The sequence below is a fragment of the Spea bombifrons genome, chromosome 11 (genome assembly GCF_027358695.1).
Source record: "Spea bombifrons isolate aSpeBom1 chromosome 11, aSpeBom1.2.pri, whole genome shotgun sequence".
NCBI classification, from domain to species: Eukaryota; Metazoa; Chordata; class Amphibia; order Anura; family Pelobatidae; genus Spea; species Spea bombifrons.
This window is the reverse complement of record NC_071097.1, coordinates 30,359,352-30,376,707: the sequence shown is the minus strand read 5'-3', so window position 1 is coordinate 30,376,707 and position 17,356 is coordinate 30,359,352. Positions and strand designations below refer to the sequence as shown.

General features: G+C 38.0%; 1 protein-coding gene across 1 annotated transcript; it reads left to right on the top strand.

The window, feature by feature from the left end:
- Nucleotides 1-380: 380 nt before the first annotated feature.
- On the top strand, nucleotides 381-16,608 carry KAZALD1 (Kazal type serine peptidase inhibitor domain 1). Its single transcript, XM_053451204.1, has 5 exons — nucleotides 381-527; nucleotides 4,053-4,660; nucleotides 8,851-9,011; nucleotides 14,688-14,835; nucleotides 16,125-16,608. Exons 2-5 carry the CDS (start codon nucleotides 4,156-4,158, stop codon nucleotides 16,214-16,216), a joined length of 906 nt encoding a protein of 301 aa, XP_053307179.1. The 5' UTR covers nucleotides 381-527; nucleotides 4,053-4,155; the 3' UTR covers nucleotides 16,217-16,608.
- Nucleotides 16,609-17,356: the final 748 nt, after the last annotated feature.

Genomic DNA, 17,356 nt, shown 5'->3' with positions numbered 1-17,356 from the left:
CAATCAATAAAAAATCTATAAACTACCAATCAAGTGTTTATGACCTGTGGTCAAACTGATCATCACATAAGTACAGGAACCACACAAGTTTTTGCACACTCTTACGTAAATTGTGACTGTAAAACCATTTAAAGATCTGAGTTGTCAAATAAGTGACTCCAAACGATATAGTATAAAGCTATATGATGATTATTAAGGCATATACTGAATGTGTCGCTTCTTCTGCGTGTGTCCATGGATAAGAGAAAGCAGAAATGGAACAGAAGTAAGGGAAAGATCCCAACAGAGGTCTGAGGATAGGGGGATTGGTCTATACGGAGTCACATTTCAGTTTGACATCACCAGTTCTCATTCAAACAGGAGACAGTATAAAGGGTATTGGAAAAGCAATTTCACACTGCAGAGGTTGTAACCCTTCAGCGGATCATTGGAAGCCAGGAGCGCCTACAGCCACACAAACAGGACCTTCTAAGAGGCTTCTCTGCTGCAACTGGAACAGCAACTGCACCCCAGCTACCTCCCTGGAGGTAAGACTCAAAGCACGTCAATCCAAGGAACAAGCTTGTTATTTCAAGGACTTTAACCCTTATGGTTCAAGAAGAGCTCTACCCTACTAAAGACACTTTATAGGACATAGCCCAATAGCAATTAACTAAGAAAATGCCATCTTTATTATTTTGGGGGCAGAGGGTCAATGCTTGTGTCACAGGCAACATTTCATAGCATAACCAGCATATAATAAAAACAAGCATAATTAATTAGCTAGACATTTTGACTTTGAGGGTTATTGATAATTATTGAGGACTGCTGCGCAGTCGTCATGGAAACTGATGAAATGCCCCTGCTGACACGTCTGACCGTTGTATACAGGACAATTCTTAGACAAAGTGTGACACTATTACCATAGCAACCACTGGAATGTTTCTGTTGATTACTCTGCTTTTGGTGCACTTTTCATAAAGAGGAACGTTGAGCAGTTGCCGTGGAAACTGATATAATCCCTGCTGACTGTGCATGTTTAACAGTTTTAACCAATGGAATGTTTCTGCTTTTGGTGCTCTTTACATATACAGGGTGCAGTGCGTGCAACGTACCGTTATTCCGCTGTTGAGTTGTAATTTTGGTATTTCTATACATGATATTGAACTGAAGCGTCTGATTTAGTACATATTGTGACAAAATGAATACTATGTAACTTTCTAATAAATACCCGATACTAGTGGGCAGCCCTGATTAACGGCACAGCTGTGATCCGGGAAATGGCTATAAAAGAATGGGACGAAAACATCAGGAAAGCACTCGTGGAGAATAAAACTCTCCCGTGCTGAGTGGACTTGATGTAATCCAGAAAGAGGTGTAAAAGGATACCGTGTTTTAAAGCAAGTTTCTGGTTCGTATAAAATCTACTCTTTAGCTACCATCTACAAAGCGTAAAGATTGCATAAGCCGAGAATCCCAAAGAATGTGCGTATAAAAGAGGATTTGTCTCCGGGATCTATCTGATATAATTGGACTGTATTCCTTGGATATAGAAGTAAAATTGCTTCTGCCTAGGCACAAGTATGGATTTCCTTAACGGCAGCTGCTCGGGGCTTCTGTATGTTTATAAACCTGGAATTTTTAATGAAAACCAGACTTTTTTTTTTTGCTTCCTGCCAATCATGCCAAATATTTCAAGTATATTACATGGACATTTGTACCCCCAGCCCCAAATAGAGAGAGTAAAAATACCTATTCTAGATTTTGAACTGCGTTCCTAGCTGTTATGTGCATTATTCCATTTATTATTTATCTAAACCCAATGAAAAACGTCTGCTATGTAAAGTATTTCCCGGTCCTATAGGGTGAAATGCTAAACCCTATAAAAAAATTAAAAAAAAAGTCCAGACAGGCCCCCTTATGGTTGGAAGATTTTTCCCATTGCCAAATTGCGGTGTTAACGAAATGGCCCCTTAGGATGTCCGTGCGCACGAACGCAGGTCTTTCTGAGCTTTTCAAGACAAAGTAGACTTTTGCATGAAATAGAGCGGAACCTTGATCTCCCTTTTATTAAAAAAAAATACCAATCCACAATGCGGTTAAACCTTTAAGTACCATAAAGGGGCAATGCTTTTCCCCACTTATGGAGTTAACACACAAGCACTACATAAGGGGTTAAGTAATATTTGTGTGATAACTCCATGAGTGGTGGTAAAAAAATGTTTTACATAAAATAATATACCACACAGGGTTGAAACGTGTTATATATATATATATATAAATCCAAACTTCCTAGAACTCAAGTCCAGGTGCTGTGTACCAATCCATAGAGACACACACTCACAGGTCTCTTTCAGTAAATAATAATCAACTTTATTTATTTATTTATTATTGGTAAAAAATCTGTTTATTGACATTTTGGTCTGCATCCGGAACCTTTGTCAAGGTCACTGAAGCTCTCAGTGCTTTTCTGGTGCTATGACATCACTAATGAACACAATGATGTATTAGGGACCACCCACCTCCCAGTGTTTCTTTGGTGTAACATTATGTAACATTATGACTTACTAATGACTATTTTATATGTATATGTAACTACATTTAGCACCAGACTGTAGTTAGCCAGAGTGAACTGAAATGCACTCTGTATTTTTTACTGAGATAATCATAACCCCCAAAATAACCCTTGAATGTCTGCAAAGTACAAACAAGGGTTTAGAAAAATGTAACAAAGTTAAATTCCATCTTTGAGGTTGGAAAATGTAACTTGTGAATGACATTAAGCTTGGTCTTAATGTTCAGAACGTTCACCATTTCAGAGCACCACACGACCCTGCCCTACACGGGTCGTAGACAACATTCCTCCTGGCTTCTGGAGGCAACATGATTCAAGATCCTCTTAAACTAAATAGGAGGATAGGATTACTGCTTAAAGAAAGCCAGATAGATGATGTTCTTGTAGAAAGAGAACCCTGCTATAAACAAGCGAGACCAACAACAAAAAGATGTCACTTTTTCTTTGCAAAGCTCTAAAGTTACAGAAAACACTATAGTGAGTGATTCATTATTGAGTCAAGCAACGTTCCAGACACAACAAATAATAATGACTTGCTGCATCAAACCGGCTTCTTTTCCAGCGCAGTGACAAGACTGCAGCCTAGCAGAGTCACCTCCAACGCCGCCGGCAATAAATAATTGTAAGAAGACATGTCATCCGGTGACAGTGCTCGGAGAGTTCGACTCTTTGATTAGTTAATGGAGAGCAAATGTCAGTTATATCGGGCAACACAGGAGGAATGCATTTCCAGGAGTACAGAGAGGAGCCAGGGATTCTATCCCATTCTAGACGTCGTGTATATGGCGTGCATCTAAATCCGCATAGCGCAAACCATAAATACAGAAATATAGGCACTGGCCACATAGGCTGTGGTCTCATTAGTTATTTTAAATGGGGGGCTGTAGGACCCCTGCTGCAGAGGCAATATAAATGGCTATAGCAAAGTAAAATATATTATTATTATTTATTGTATATAGCGCCATCAAATTCCGTAGCGCTGTACAATATATATATATGTGTGTGTGTGTGTGTGTAGGACATATACTTATGAGCAAGATAGGCAGCCATTGTCACGATCTGTCAAACTTAAGAACAGGTGGAGCACACAAGGTCTATGGTTTATATAAATATAAAGTCATTACAGTGTTTGTGCTTTATGGCAACTCACAGATGGCAGGGAGCCATTGCTCGTAAAAGTATTACTGTTGGCACATATAATTTCCAAGTATTTTATCCAGTGCTCCTATGGGTCCATCTGACAGTCAACTTTCTAAAAAAAGAGAACTGAAAATGATAGTTCATTCTGAATTTGCTTTGTTGTCAACATTATAGGCGTGCGACTCAAAGCATTTTCATCGAGCCATATCACTTCCTCTCTCCTTTCATATATAGTAGGTTTGTCCTTAAATAAGATGTCTTTTATTATCACAGATTAACTGGTAAACAGAGAATGTCTACAGTAGAATTAAATGGAATGTCCTTGGGAGGAAATCAAAGAATTATTTCTGTTTTTCAGAGTCATGGAGCCAGACACGTGAAGCATTGAGAACACAAAATGCAAAAATTAAAGTTACAGACCAGCAAGTGATGGAGATTCGATCCACGGTCAAGGACAACTCATGAAAATGTTCAGTAGGGCCACGTGGTCGTGTCCTGAACGGCTCTTCTTGCTCTATGTCTGCCTTTTGCAGATATTGCAAGGTTTGGCGTTACCAAGTGCCCCTGACTATCTGCAACGGGGCTGGCAAAGACTGTTAGAAGAGGGAGAGAACTGCAAAGACTGTAATCCCGATGAGTGTCCCCTTCCCCGAGGATGCCTTGCCGGACTGGTACGCGATACTTGTGACTGCTGCTTGGAATGCGCAAATTTGGAAGGGCAAATCTGTGACTTGGACAACACCAATAATTTCTATGGAAAATGCGGGGACAACTTGGAATGCCAGCTGGACATGGGGGACCTCAGGCATGGAGAAGTCCCCGAACCACAATGTGTATGCTTATCTAACACAGCTGTGTGTGGATCCGATGGGAAAACCTATTCCCAGGTGTGTAAATTTCAAGAAGCTGCTAACGCCCGGCCGGACACAAACCTTACAGTGCTCCATGAGGGACCCTGCGAATCAGGTACAGTAAATATTTACAATGACATTATTTCTGTGCTTTAGTTCTTCGCTGAATCAACAAGATGCACACAAGAGCAGCAAACAAGAGTGGGTTCACGTGTCAACTCAGATTTTGATAGATTTTCTCAATTTGTTCAGGAATACTTAACCCTGAGCTATCCAGGTCATGTAGGTCAACTGTAAAGTGTCCATACTGTTTATCTTGCTGTCCATACTGTTTATCTTGCTGTAGCTTATTATGGTCAGGTCAATGATTTTAATTAGACTTTGGCGCCATAGGAAAGTTCTAGTTCGTTTTTGTGTTCGTCTTCAGGGCAAAAAAATTGTCCTCATATTCGACTAAAGTCATTGGTCTCCGTCTCCTGTTCAGACGGAATTTGTCCAACATTTTTGTTTTCAAAAACCTCATTCGTCCGTCCGGGTTGCCATGGCAACAAGAAACAAACGTGTAGAAGAAGTTGAATTAAATTGGCCAGATTCTCCTCCTCTTAGTTAAGATGGCGGTCACTGCGACGACCGAAGATTTTCGTATCGCGCACATTCGTTCAATCAGCAGCAACTTTCCAACTTTCTCTATAAAGAGCCGTTCGGGTGCAAAGAACTGAATTTGGAGCAGAAAGCAACAATATGTAGTTGGCTTCTTTGGTGACTACTCCTTACATTTTAATGAGAAAGTGTCAGTTTTATTAAAATCTTACATAACTTAGGTTTGAATTCAGAAGTTTTGGGTATAGGATGAAAACACGGTTTACTTTTTCCACGGTCTTTTTTTTTTTAATAATTGCTTGCAGATGTAGAACTGGGAATATTTGGCATTTCTAGTAAGTTGGCTTTTTTTTTTTGCTGAAGTCCAAAGTCAGAACGTATCTGCTGTCAAAAGCCAGTTATTTGCCTGTGACCTGTACGTCCAAACAAACAAATCACCCAGAAACATCTATTCTCTTCTACACTTTCTTTTTGGAATTTATAAAAGATTTGCAACGTGTTCACTTCTCTGGGTGATTTTTATTTTTATTGAAAAATATTGTTTTAAATCATTCTTGTCCTTTACTTGCTTGTAGATCCAACAAGGCCTCAGGAACAAATAATCTATATTAGTGCACTTTATAATATACATCCTTCAACCTATTAAAAAAAAACCTTCTTTAGGAGAAGCTGCAGATCCAGTGCAAGATCCTCTCTACGATTCCACTTTTGCTTAAAGCAGCCAATCAGTGGCATTTGCAAGGGGAAAAATCATTATTTATGTATCATTTATTAACCCCTTAATGACAAAGACCGTACATGTGCGGGCTCAAAATGCATTGTTTTCAATGGTTTTAGGGACCGCCCATTGTCCTTAAGGGGTTGCATATGAAGACTGAAGGGTCTCTTTTTAAAATGTCATGTAAAACACTGCATGCTATACGTTTGCACTATATTAACACCGCGGTCCATTGACTTATATCTATGGCTTTCAATGAGCGTAATGGTATGGGAAACAGAACTTACTTGTTAGGCACTGGGAATAAATTAGCATCTGTGGTCACACTGGGGCTCAATGCAATCAGCACCTAATTTACTATAATTTGGAAGCAGATCCAGCATATATAAGAAAAAATATTACCTGTTCCGTTACTATAATATAAACAGAGTGTTAAAAGGTTAGTATGTATCTGATTTAAGCAATGTGTATTTCATTCATGGGTATTCACGTGTACCGTTTCCAAACGGTGATTTTCATACACCACATAACACTATCATCTGTATTTATAAAGAGAGATTCTGGAGCAACCAGGAGAAAGATCTCATTGGTTTCCACTTAGACATATATACCAAGATTCAAGAAATGGTGAATATTAAATGACACGATAAAGGGGGAGAGTATATTTAAAAGAAGGAAAAACTACCCCAACAAGAGGACATAGTCTTAAATTAGAGGGGCAAAAGTTTAAAAGTAATATCAAGACATATTACTTTACTAAGATGGTTGTAGATGCATGGAACAGCCTTCCAGTAGTGGTGGTAGAGGCTAGTACAGTGGAGCAATTAAGGCATGCATGTGAAATGGCATAAGGCTATCTTAGATATAAGATGAGACCAGGGACTAAGGAAAGTATTCAAAACTTTATATAAAGTATAAAATAATTTTCCACTTGTAAATATTTCTCCAGTGCTGCACAATGTTTTTTTTCCCTCCGGCCATAGGAGACCTGCAGCGACCCGTGTATCCCATGCTGCTTTCTGGTTCAGCCTAACCCCAAATGACTTGGAATCATTGTAATGCGTAACAGGAATGCCAAAGTTTAGCCCTTGATGGCCAATATTAACCATGTGAAGATGAGATTCGGAGCTCATGGTGTGCATACTGTAGTGTATTTTCACTGTAATTAAAGACATATTTATATTTCCACTTATTTGCATTCTTAAAGGTTGTGTTTCATTTTGGGGAAAAAATCTTTGCATTATTTAACATGTAAATAAGCCTTAGCAGATATGTTATTTTATGCTTTCCTATAAAGGTTTAAAGGGACACTCCAGCTATCATATGCACTTTACTTATGATAGCTGAGTGGTCCTTTTAAGTTTTTGTGGTGTCCCTCAAATATATGAGGAATCCTGCAAAATTCAGTGATATGGATTTGCCTATTCCTTAGCCCATCACCAGGCTGAAGACATCTCCATACACATAATTTACTTACCAGTTAGGTCTACCAATGGCTTAGAGATCACTGCAGTAGGGGTCTAAGAACCATGTCCGAATTTTAATTTTATAAATAATTATTTGGGGAATATTTGAGAATTCAACGGCGTTGGGATGTGGCCCTTGTTTGAGTGTTACATTTAGCAGAGTAGGTGGCACAGCATCTTTAATCTTTAAAGGGCAATTGCCTATTTCTAACATAGTTTGAGGAACTTTTAATTAGGTGGCATTCAGATCTGGTGATTGTTCTGCTTCTAGGACCAGATTTAATTGACATATAATCTTCAGCATAATTAAGGATAAATCTTAAAGTGCAAGGGTTTGCTAATTAACATATTTTGAATGATCGTGCTATCACATTCAAAGAAACAAAATGTATGCTGTATAATATTTGTTATAATATACATAATGTGAATAGGACATGCATAATGTAGGTTCCTTATTGTCTCTAAATCGCAAGTAATAAAGTACTGTAGGTTTTAGCAAAGCCTCAATACCACTGCTCTTGTTCTGCCCTCTTAAAAAAATCAGTATGACCCTGAAACGTCCTTCGATTTTTCCACCAAGAGAAATCATTGATATTACAAATTCAATAAGGTGATAACCAAGACTACAGGAGTGGGTTAATAAGAAAGCAAGGGTTAAAAAAAAAGGAAAAATTAGAAAGAAAAGCACCGGAGTGGAAAAAAAGTGGGAAGGAAAGAAGAAGAGGGGATCTGACAATTGAACATTCATAGTATTCCATTAACTAAGATAATATATCCTTTCCTCCCCATCCTTTTTTACTGTCTCTTTTGAAATAGAAGGTACTTAGAGTGATGTCTTCAGTCCCTAAATAAAAGAATGCATAATTCCACATATGGTCTTCATTTTTAAATGTTTTCAGAGAACATTAGTTGACCAGATGCTAAGCACTGATGGACACAATCCGTATCTGAACAATAACATCTTATGTGGTGTGTGTTATTGGTCTGTTTGGAAAGTGTTTCGGGAGTTAACGCTAGATTATCTCTCAACCCATTACCATTTTAATGACTGCTTTTATAGCCGTAAGATATGGCATAGGATATTGTATCTCTCTTCTTACCGAGAACAAACAGTCTCCAAGTGGACCTCTCTCTTCTCCTCTCGGTTTTATTAGCAAACACATATTCAATCATACAGTTTATTAAGAACAAGGAGACCACCATGAAGGTCCTGGTGGTCCATTAGTGGCCTCTGGTAAATCAAATATAAACCTCTACAACATATTAACTGCTAAAAAGATTTTTGTTTGTGTAAAATAATTCAAAAGGAGATAAAAAGTTTAGGAAAACATATGTAATATATAGAAGCCTGTACAGGTCGTTTTGATTTATCGAGGGAGGAATGGAGTTCAAAGGGTTAAAGAGTTCTGTAATGTACTACATAGCATTTCGAAATAATCATTGTCATTTTCACCTTGATCCAGGAACTAAAAGAATGAAGAAAGATATATTTACCCAGCAAACTTTGTTCTTCCATTGCAGCCCCAGAGATCCTCTCAGCACCCTATGACATTTGGAATATCACCGGAAACGATGCCATCTTTGGTTGTGAAGTCTTTGCCTATCCCATGGCATCTATTGAATGGAGAAAGGAGGGTACCGAAATGCTCCTTCCAGGAGATGACCCACACATTTCAGTCCAGGTATACAGACAAGCTATGGTACTAACACTGTTTTCTGGATTAAAAAAAAAAGTACATAAATATCGTCCTATATAATCTGGACCTGACAGTTTTCCCCCGAAACCCTAGGGTTTACAGCTCTATACACTAAAACACATCAAAAATGTCCCCTAGATACAGTATATGCAAGTGATCAGCTTTTCCCTTTTTGTCGTGATCTCCATGATCATTCCATGCTTCCTCCTGCCACTCAGACAGTGTGTATCAGCTACCCAGGTCAGTGTCCTCAAATCAGGACTGTCCCAGGAAAACAGCACAGATGGGATGTATGAAAGGGCTTTCTATTCTAATTGCCATCAGTTTTTTAGTTGACTGCGTTGGTGATATATAGAGTCAAAAAACTAAAGCAATTACTTCCTTAAATGTATAAATCTTCCATACAGCATAAAGGTACTTAATAGCCTTGGGACAACATGACTGCTCGGGCCTAAAGCATCCATACAGATATCAGTAGAAGTCTCCAATAAGACACCAGACACAAGTATGTGGGCAAGGGCTTGGCCACAGCTTTATTGAACAAATATCCACCGGCAGGTCAACTTGAGGACATTAACTGATTAATACATCAGGCAATTACACCCAACGAATACACCAAGAGCTTCAAACCAGTATCAGTACCAGTACCAGGGCCCATCAGCCCTCACTGGTTTGGTCTCTCCCAATTTCTGCTTTTGTTTGGAGACCAATATTAGTCTTCTAAGCAATCCATTCCAGGCAGGAGGGTGGAATAGTTCCAGATCTTCTACCTGCCCGATCCTGGTTGAAAAGGAAGTAAGAAAGTGTCACCTCTGTTTATATACCTGCTTGTTCAAAATTTGTAAACCAATGAATGAGAGGGACACAAAATTTCTGCATAGGCCGGCAGTCATATCCCCCTTCCCCATTGGTCCAGGGGGGCCCATTATGTAAAAATTATGTCCATGAAAAAAATCACCGGTATGGTAACCCTACCCAATTCCACATCTCCTTTCCACTCTCACCCAAACGTGTCTCCATTAACAGTACAAATGGACCAACTTTGAGTATTATGGTTATTATATGGCACCAACAATTTGTGCAGCAATTCTTACAGTCCATTCATTCAAAAGCTTATGAGTGAAAACCACTTTTTTTTGTTTGTTTTTTAGGAGTCTCTCAAAGCATTCTCAGTATGTTTTTAGTTTTAAACAGAACATTTTGATTGTGAGAATAAAGAGAGCAAGCAACTTAAAAGTCCATATTTTTGTAAAAAAAACAAAAAACCCCTGCTGCTTAAAAAAGACCTTTGAAAATAATTATTGTTTCTTTTTATAGAAAACAAAAAACAGCCTTTTCTTCAAACTGTAATTAGTTAAATTTTGTCTTTCTGACACCAACACAGAAGGAGCAAGTTTATTCCACAGGCCGGAAACAGAAAATACTAATTAAGACAGGAAATGTGGTCACTGTAGTTTACATAACCAAAATTATAAAAGTCCCATTTAAATAAAATATAACTTTGTAGATCTCAGATATTTTTCTCTGTAGTATCTTTAGCTTTGGACGTAGCGAGTGTTAGGCCAGTGAAACATAAAGATTTTTGTTTCTGCCATCCTAGAGTTCTCTTTGTTCTTCTTTACCTAAAAGGATAACCTAACTGTGTAGGTGCATTGATGCTCATACTATGGAGAACCCATTTTCTTTACACATATGCTCATTTTTCTGTAAGAACCACAGTTTCTAAGAATAATTTAACGAGCCATGAAATGTGTCACTGTGCTTCCTTTAGGAGATATTTAACACTGTCTTCTAGGCTTCTCACCGTACCCCCTTGCCTATTATTATTATTATTATTATTATTAAAGCGCCATCATATTACATAGCGCTGTACAATGGGTGTATATATATATATATATATATATATATATATATATATATATATATATATATATATATATATGTATATATATATAATATGTATACATAGACATATATCTATCTATTTATCTATATATATATATATATATATATATATATATATATTTATATATTACTGTGCAAAAGTTTTAGGCAAGAAAAAAAATGCTGTAAAGTAATAATACTTTAAAAAATAGACATGTTCATAGTTTCATTTTTATCATTTATCAAAGTGAGTGAACATTAGAAAAGTCTTAATCGAACCAATATTTGGTGTGACTACCCTTTTCTATTAAAAAAGCCAATTAAAAGCTTTTCTGCCCCATAACAAACAGTCAGCTTACTATCATCTCAAGCTCTTGCAGGATAGAAAAGCTTTTCTGCACCATAATAAACAGCTTAATAAAGAAAAAGATAATAATAATAATTATCTGCCAACATCTCCCCAAACGTTTCACCGGACAACATAAATGATCACATTGTGTTAATGTGTCTGGGCGCGTTCCAAACACTGGGGCAAATATAAATGTACCCCTTGTGCATTCACCCCTGCTTGTTTTGGTCTAGATCTCAATGGCCTATATGCCTACAAAAAAGAGGGACAATGCCCAGAAAATGGCCAGAAAACTGCTAGTGACTGGCTTTAAGACTTCTTTGGGTTTAGTGCAAAGACGCCATGGCTGCTCTTGATGGTGCGCCCATGTTTCCTGATTTATTCATATACGTTTTGTGAATGAGAGCTTTTTCCGCTTACAAGTAGCTTATAGATGGGTCGCTATAATTATTGCACCATCCGCACTGACCTTACTTCTCTGAAGGTATGGCTGCCTGCCAGGGGCATTCCATACGATTACTGCAAAGCTAATGACATCTGCTTGCCCAATTATTAAAAAAATTCCTTCCCTTACTGTAAAATATTGATGTATGAAGCTCTGTTCCTATCTTTGCATTCATCAGGTTAAATACCACCCCATATCCTTTCTTGACCCTACGATAATAAACCCTGTGTTCCCTGAGCTAATTTCCCATTTTGTATGTTTTCAGACGAATTAGAAGTTAAACACTGCTTCCATTCACCGTTACCCTTCGTTTTAGAGTATTTCTAAAAAAATGTGTCAAATAGCGGAAATGGATTGAATTTTTATACTGAACATTAAAAATCCAAGAAAGCCTCGGAGCAGAGAAACCATGTAATAACAGCCTATTTTACTGTAATACTTTTTTTTCAACACTCATGGAAAAAAAAAAACCATGATCTTAAATACATAATGGAATAAACCATTGTTATCGATATAATATCTCAGTGCTACGTGTCTTATAGGCGAGCAGCGCCTTTGAGCAGAGTCTATGGAGTCCAAAGTCAATGATGGGAAGTTTAAACCCCTGTAACTGGTCCATTGAGCAGCGGCTCACCACCCAAGAGGACGATCACCCAAGAGGACGATCTGCCCCTCCCCCAGTTTTGGGATGAGAGACTGTTGCCCCCCTAGACCTGCCACCCTAGACCCAAGCCTAGTCAGCCTAGGCTAGAATACACATATACATAAGATACACATAAAGTCAAGCCTAATTCATGTTTCTTTTCATACATTGAAGTTGTTCAGCATACAGGACAAATTGCGAGCGATACCACCAGTACACCCTAACGCTACCTTGTCATCATTTTGGTAATAGCTTGTAATCCTTTCAGCGAATAGCATGTTAGCGCTCATACATAATTAATTAACCATTACATTTTTAATGCATTAATATTGGCTATAACAGTTCCCGAACCGGATATTGGCGTTTCGCTCCTGGTTCTTTTGCTTCGTTTGATAGGTGGATAAATAAAAAAAAAAGTAATTAAATACCACTAATGAAAATATATTTGTGTGTTTATCTTAAGTGCACCCAGGCCATAGTCAATAAAACCTCAGACGTGGACTGGCAGAAGTAAGATATATTTGGTTCAACGACTTTGCTGTCCGTGGGTTATGTGATTATTGGTGCTTTTCCCAACTAGTAACGCTATAAATAAAAGTTTTGTGTATCCGCTATTAAATGGAGGGTCAAGGAATTCTATTTTAAACACGTTCTTGAATGGTGTCTTTTTGCATGTGGGAATAAAATAACTTTTTTTTGGCTATAATGAATGGTTTTGAACTTTTTTGGCACAAATTACCTTTTTAAGTGTCCCACAGCAGCCAAGGCACAAGACACTCATAAAATAGCAAATCAAAATGATATAAAAATAAATTCAAAGCAAAGTGTTCTCGCATACTTCATTGATTGTAAGCAAGGTTATAGAGATGGACATGCATGTCTGCTTACAGGCAAGTTTAGAAATCTAAATTGTTTCTTATCTTAAAAAAAAAAATTATAAAAAAATATATATATATATAATATATATATATATATATATATATATATATATAATATATATATATATATATATATAAAGTCCAAAATTAACAATTGCACACCAATCACCACTTTTTTAGCCCGGTGCCAAGTAGCTGCAACAGCAAATCATATAACATCCAAAAATAGTTACCGGCACTCCAGGGACTTGTGTCCTGATGAAAGTCTAATAAACAGACTGAAACGTTGATTATAAAACTATATATATATATATATATATATATATATATATATATATATATATATAGTGGGAATACAAACAAAGAAAATGAAGTATGACAAAGTGAAAATAGTCTGCTGTACTTGTACAACCGAAACTATAAAGAAAATGGATAAAGCTGTTTTGGTCCAAGAGAAAATTGAGACTTTTTTTATACCTTTTATTGGACCAACGTAGAGAAAGATCTAGATCATTTAATCTCAGAAAGAAACCTCTGCTTTTTTTTCTGGGTTGGCCCAAAAACGGTATCGAACTGTGAAACGCTAATAGGGATTAAACTACTGCCAAGCTTTGCAAGATCCTGTAATTTGTGCACAGCTGACATTGGACTTTTAAGTGTAATAACATTTGGATAATTCATGTAAAAGTTACGATTAAGGCACATACACTTAGTAGCAGATCTGTTGGCGCTTTATAAATAAAGTATAATAATAATAATAATCATATGAGGAGTAGAGAAAGAGAGACATCTCAAAGTTAAGAATAAAATATTCTAATAAAGGAAAATGCTACCCAAAAATCTTTTGGAAGGCTGCTTTGAATAGATGAATAAGCTGAACTAAATTCCCTTTTCCCAATTTACTGTAGGTAAACGTGGCTCTTTAGTCTCTGTAACTGTGTAATTTCAGGAGTGTGTTCCACTCTAAGATTTAGTAATAATAATGTAACTATTGTCTTATCTTTTAAGAAAGTAAATTACCAACCTACTTAGGACCAAAGTGTTATTTTTTTAATATGAGACACGATGCAGTTAGGACTAAATTCATTTTTTGACCAACCCAACATGTTTTTGGACAGTGAAAGACTCTTGGGTTATGAGGAGGTTCCCTGGAGAGCTGTTTGTGGCTCCAAAAATGATGTCATCTCTGTCGCTAAAAAATCACAGCTTTTTTTATATGATCTCTCTTAAATACTACACTCAGTTTCAGTGCCAAAGTTTTGGCATCATTTTAATATCAATCGGGGTAGCTTTGTAAAATCTGCAACCTATTATTGCAAGACATAAGTGATGCAATTGTACAAGAATATTAAAATCTCCAAATAATTAAATCTTTGCAAGGCTAAACAACTGCATTTATATTACTCATGTCATTGCACAATATAAATGATGATATATTCTTTATGCATTGTTCTGGTTCAAGTTCAGAGGAGGTCCACAGAAGTACGAGGTGACCGGATGGCTCCAGATCCAATCAGTCCGAGTTACAGATGAAGGAACGTATCGGTGCTTCGCCAAGAACAAAATTGGAGAAGCGATGGCAGGGGCAACACTCACAGTACTTACCCCAGGTAACATGAAGATATCATTATTGTTAATTTTTATTTAATGCTATGTAGAAGAAACCTATTTGACAAGTAGATATGACAAGCACTTTGCGTAGGAATGAGTGACATGGAAATAACCAAAATTAGTCATTGTGACTTAAAAGAAACCTGTATGGATGTGAATATGGGGTAGAAAAACAGCAAAAGCTCCAACTGAAAACTTCTACACCATTCTGTATAGTCTAGTTTATAACAAATTGAAATGTATTTATATGAGAGCATGAGTTTGACTTGGTCAACTTTTCATCATCAGCTCTGCAGTTTTAACCGGCACTAACTATATATTATTGAATGTATGTCACACAAGGTCTTTTATTTTGAACCCCCTGTCCCGGAGAGATGTCAGTAGACTCATATATCCTTTGATTGAAAGAAACTGTTGATGTGATACATTTAAAATAATTAAAATATTCTGGATCCCTAGCTCCATTCAGTTAACCAGCCAATAAAATCTGTAAGCAGTGATGTGTTTACCTTCAGTGATGCCCTAGGCCTAACCCGGGGCAGAACCGCCTGCTGCCCCTCCTCGATGCGGAAGAAAACTATGGGCAGCTCGGTACAGCCCACATAGTGTTAATGGGCCGTTGGGAAGATCAGTGATCTCCCTTTTGAGTAATGGTGCTGCAGGGTCCCCACCTGGACCTGCCGCTGCCCCCACCTGGACCTGCCGCTGCCCCCACCAGGACCTGCCGCTGCCCCCACCTGGACTTGCCGCTGCCCCCACCAGGACCTGCCGCTGCCCCCACCTGGACCTGCCGCTGCCCCCACCTGGACTTGCCGCTGCCCCCACCAGGGCCTGCCGCTGCCCCCACCTGGACCTGCCGCTGCCCCCACCAGGACCTGCCGCTGCCCCCACCTGGACCTGCCGCTCTAGACCTAGTCACCCTAGACCAGGAGTTGACCCAAAAATGAATAAATTATTAATTATAATTAATTCTCCAGTCTTAAAATCCATGGACTATTCACTAAAGTGTGAATTTACAAGATATTTTTTTGTTTCATTACGAAGGGCCAACACTGGCAGGTTCCTCGAGTGTGAAGTCAGCGACATGTCAGTGTTGAAGCACTTTAACACAACACATTTTCAAACTGATACTAATTTCTGCTGGCACTTTATCTTTTTAATGAAAAAAGTGCACTATATCAGCCAAGAACACAGAAAGTACGATGTTCCTCCTGTCTTCCAAGACATGTTTTGATTCTGAATCTGGTTTATGTAATAAGCTTTAATCTGTTTTATTTTTATTCATTAGATCAGCTCAACGTGACCGGATTGTCTTTGCCAAATCCACGGCACCAGTTATTTGACGACGGTGCAGACAGCGAAGATTCAGACTATTATTGAAGTTCAATAACATAAAGGACAACATTTAATTGAGTCCAGATCCTTTCCCTAAACAACACAGCCTTATGTAGAGCGCATATTTATAAGAAAAAGAAAATGCTTTGGCTGGATTCATACAAAGAGACTTTTCATTTCAGACAAGGCTTTTCATCAAGCTTTTGCAAACAGTATTATAATTTTTTATACTAGAGAACTGAAAAAAAAAACAAGCGATAAAACAACTAATAATTTACATTTCATAGCGCAATGTAAATACACACAAACACACACATATATATACATGTATACTGTATATATACCTATATAGTATGTTACTTTATTTTTTTTGGAACAGAAGGCGATACGCTATATACTGTATATGTATATAGTGTGTGTGTGTATATATATATATATATATATATAAAAAAATCCATGTTTGTCAAAATAAAAAAATCCATGTTTGTTGTTTTTTGTTTGTTTGTTTGTTTTAAGAGAAAAGCTTCATCTCGACCGGTTCATTAAAAAACAGCTGCTTTTTTCCCAGCTCTGTTATATGGCCGACCAATTACATTTTTGGGGCAATAGACAGGTAAACTGATCTTGCTATCGGTGTGATTCAGGTGTAGGATGGCCATCTGGTATACCAGGCAAATGCTTGGTGGGCCGATGGCCAAATGTGCCCCATACTTACGTTTTCTGCTGTTCCAACAACAGATTGGGTCCAGGAGATTGCAGGGCCCGCATACTACATGCAGGGCTGGTGCAAGGGTTTTTGCCATCCTAGGCAAAACAGAATTTTGCCGCCCCCCGGCTCCACAAGCCCCTCCCCCTGGCTCCACAAGCCCCTCCCCCTGAATGACCGCGGCCGACAGCTCCCGGAGGCTGCCTGCCTCGCTTCTAATGCGTGTATTCAGCCAAAGGCCGCACGTACGTCATTTGGTGGACAGGGCTGCTTTGCCATCCACAGTCCGGTTATGGAGTGAAAATGTATGAAAATACCACCATTTTGGTAAAATAATGCTGCTACTTATTAGGAAAGTAAATACTTTCTCACTTAATTACAGCACTTTGTACAGATTGTGTTGCCATAGAGCTTGGCCTATCTTAACCTTCCAAATAAACGAACACCTTTCATGAACAGATACCGTCAGGCCGTAACCG

Bases quoted from the DNA above. Each gene is read 5' to 3' on its own strand.
- KAZALD1 (XM_053451204.1), top strand. From the start codon at position 4,156: ATGAAAATGTTCAGTAGGGCCACGTGGTCGTGTCCTGAACGGCTCTTC. The intron at 4,661-8,850 runs GTACAGTAAATA...CTTCCATTGCAG, and splicing joins TGAGGGACCCTGCGAATCAG to CCCCAGAGATCCTCTCAGCA. The intron at 9,012-14,687 runs GTATACAGACAA...TTCTGGTTCAAG, and splicing joins ACCCACACATTTCAGTCCAG to TTCAGAGGAGGTCCACAGAA.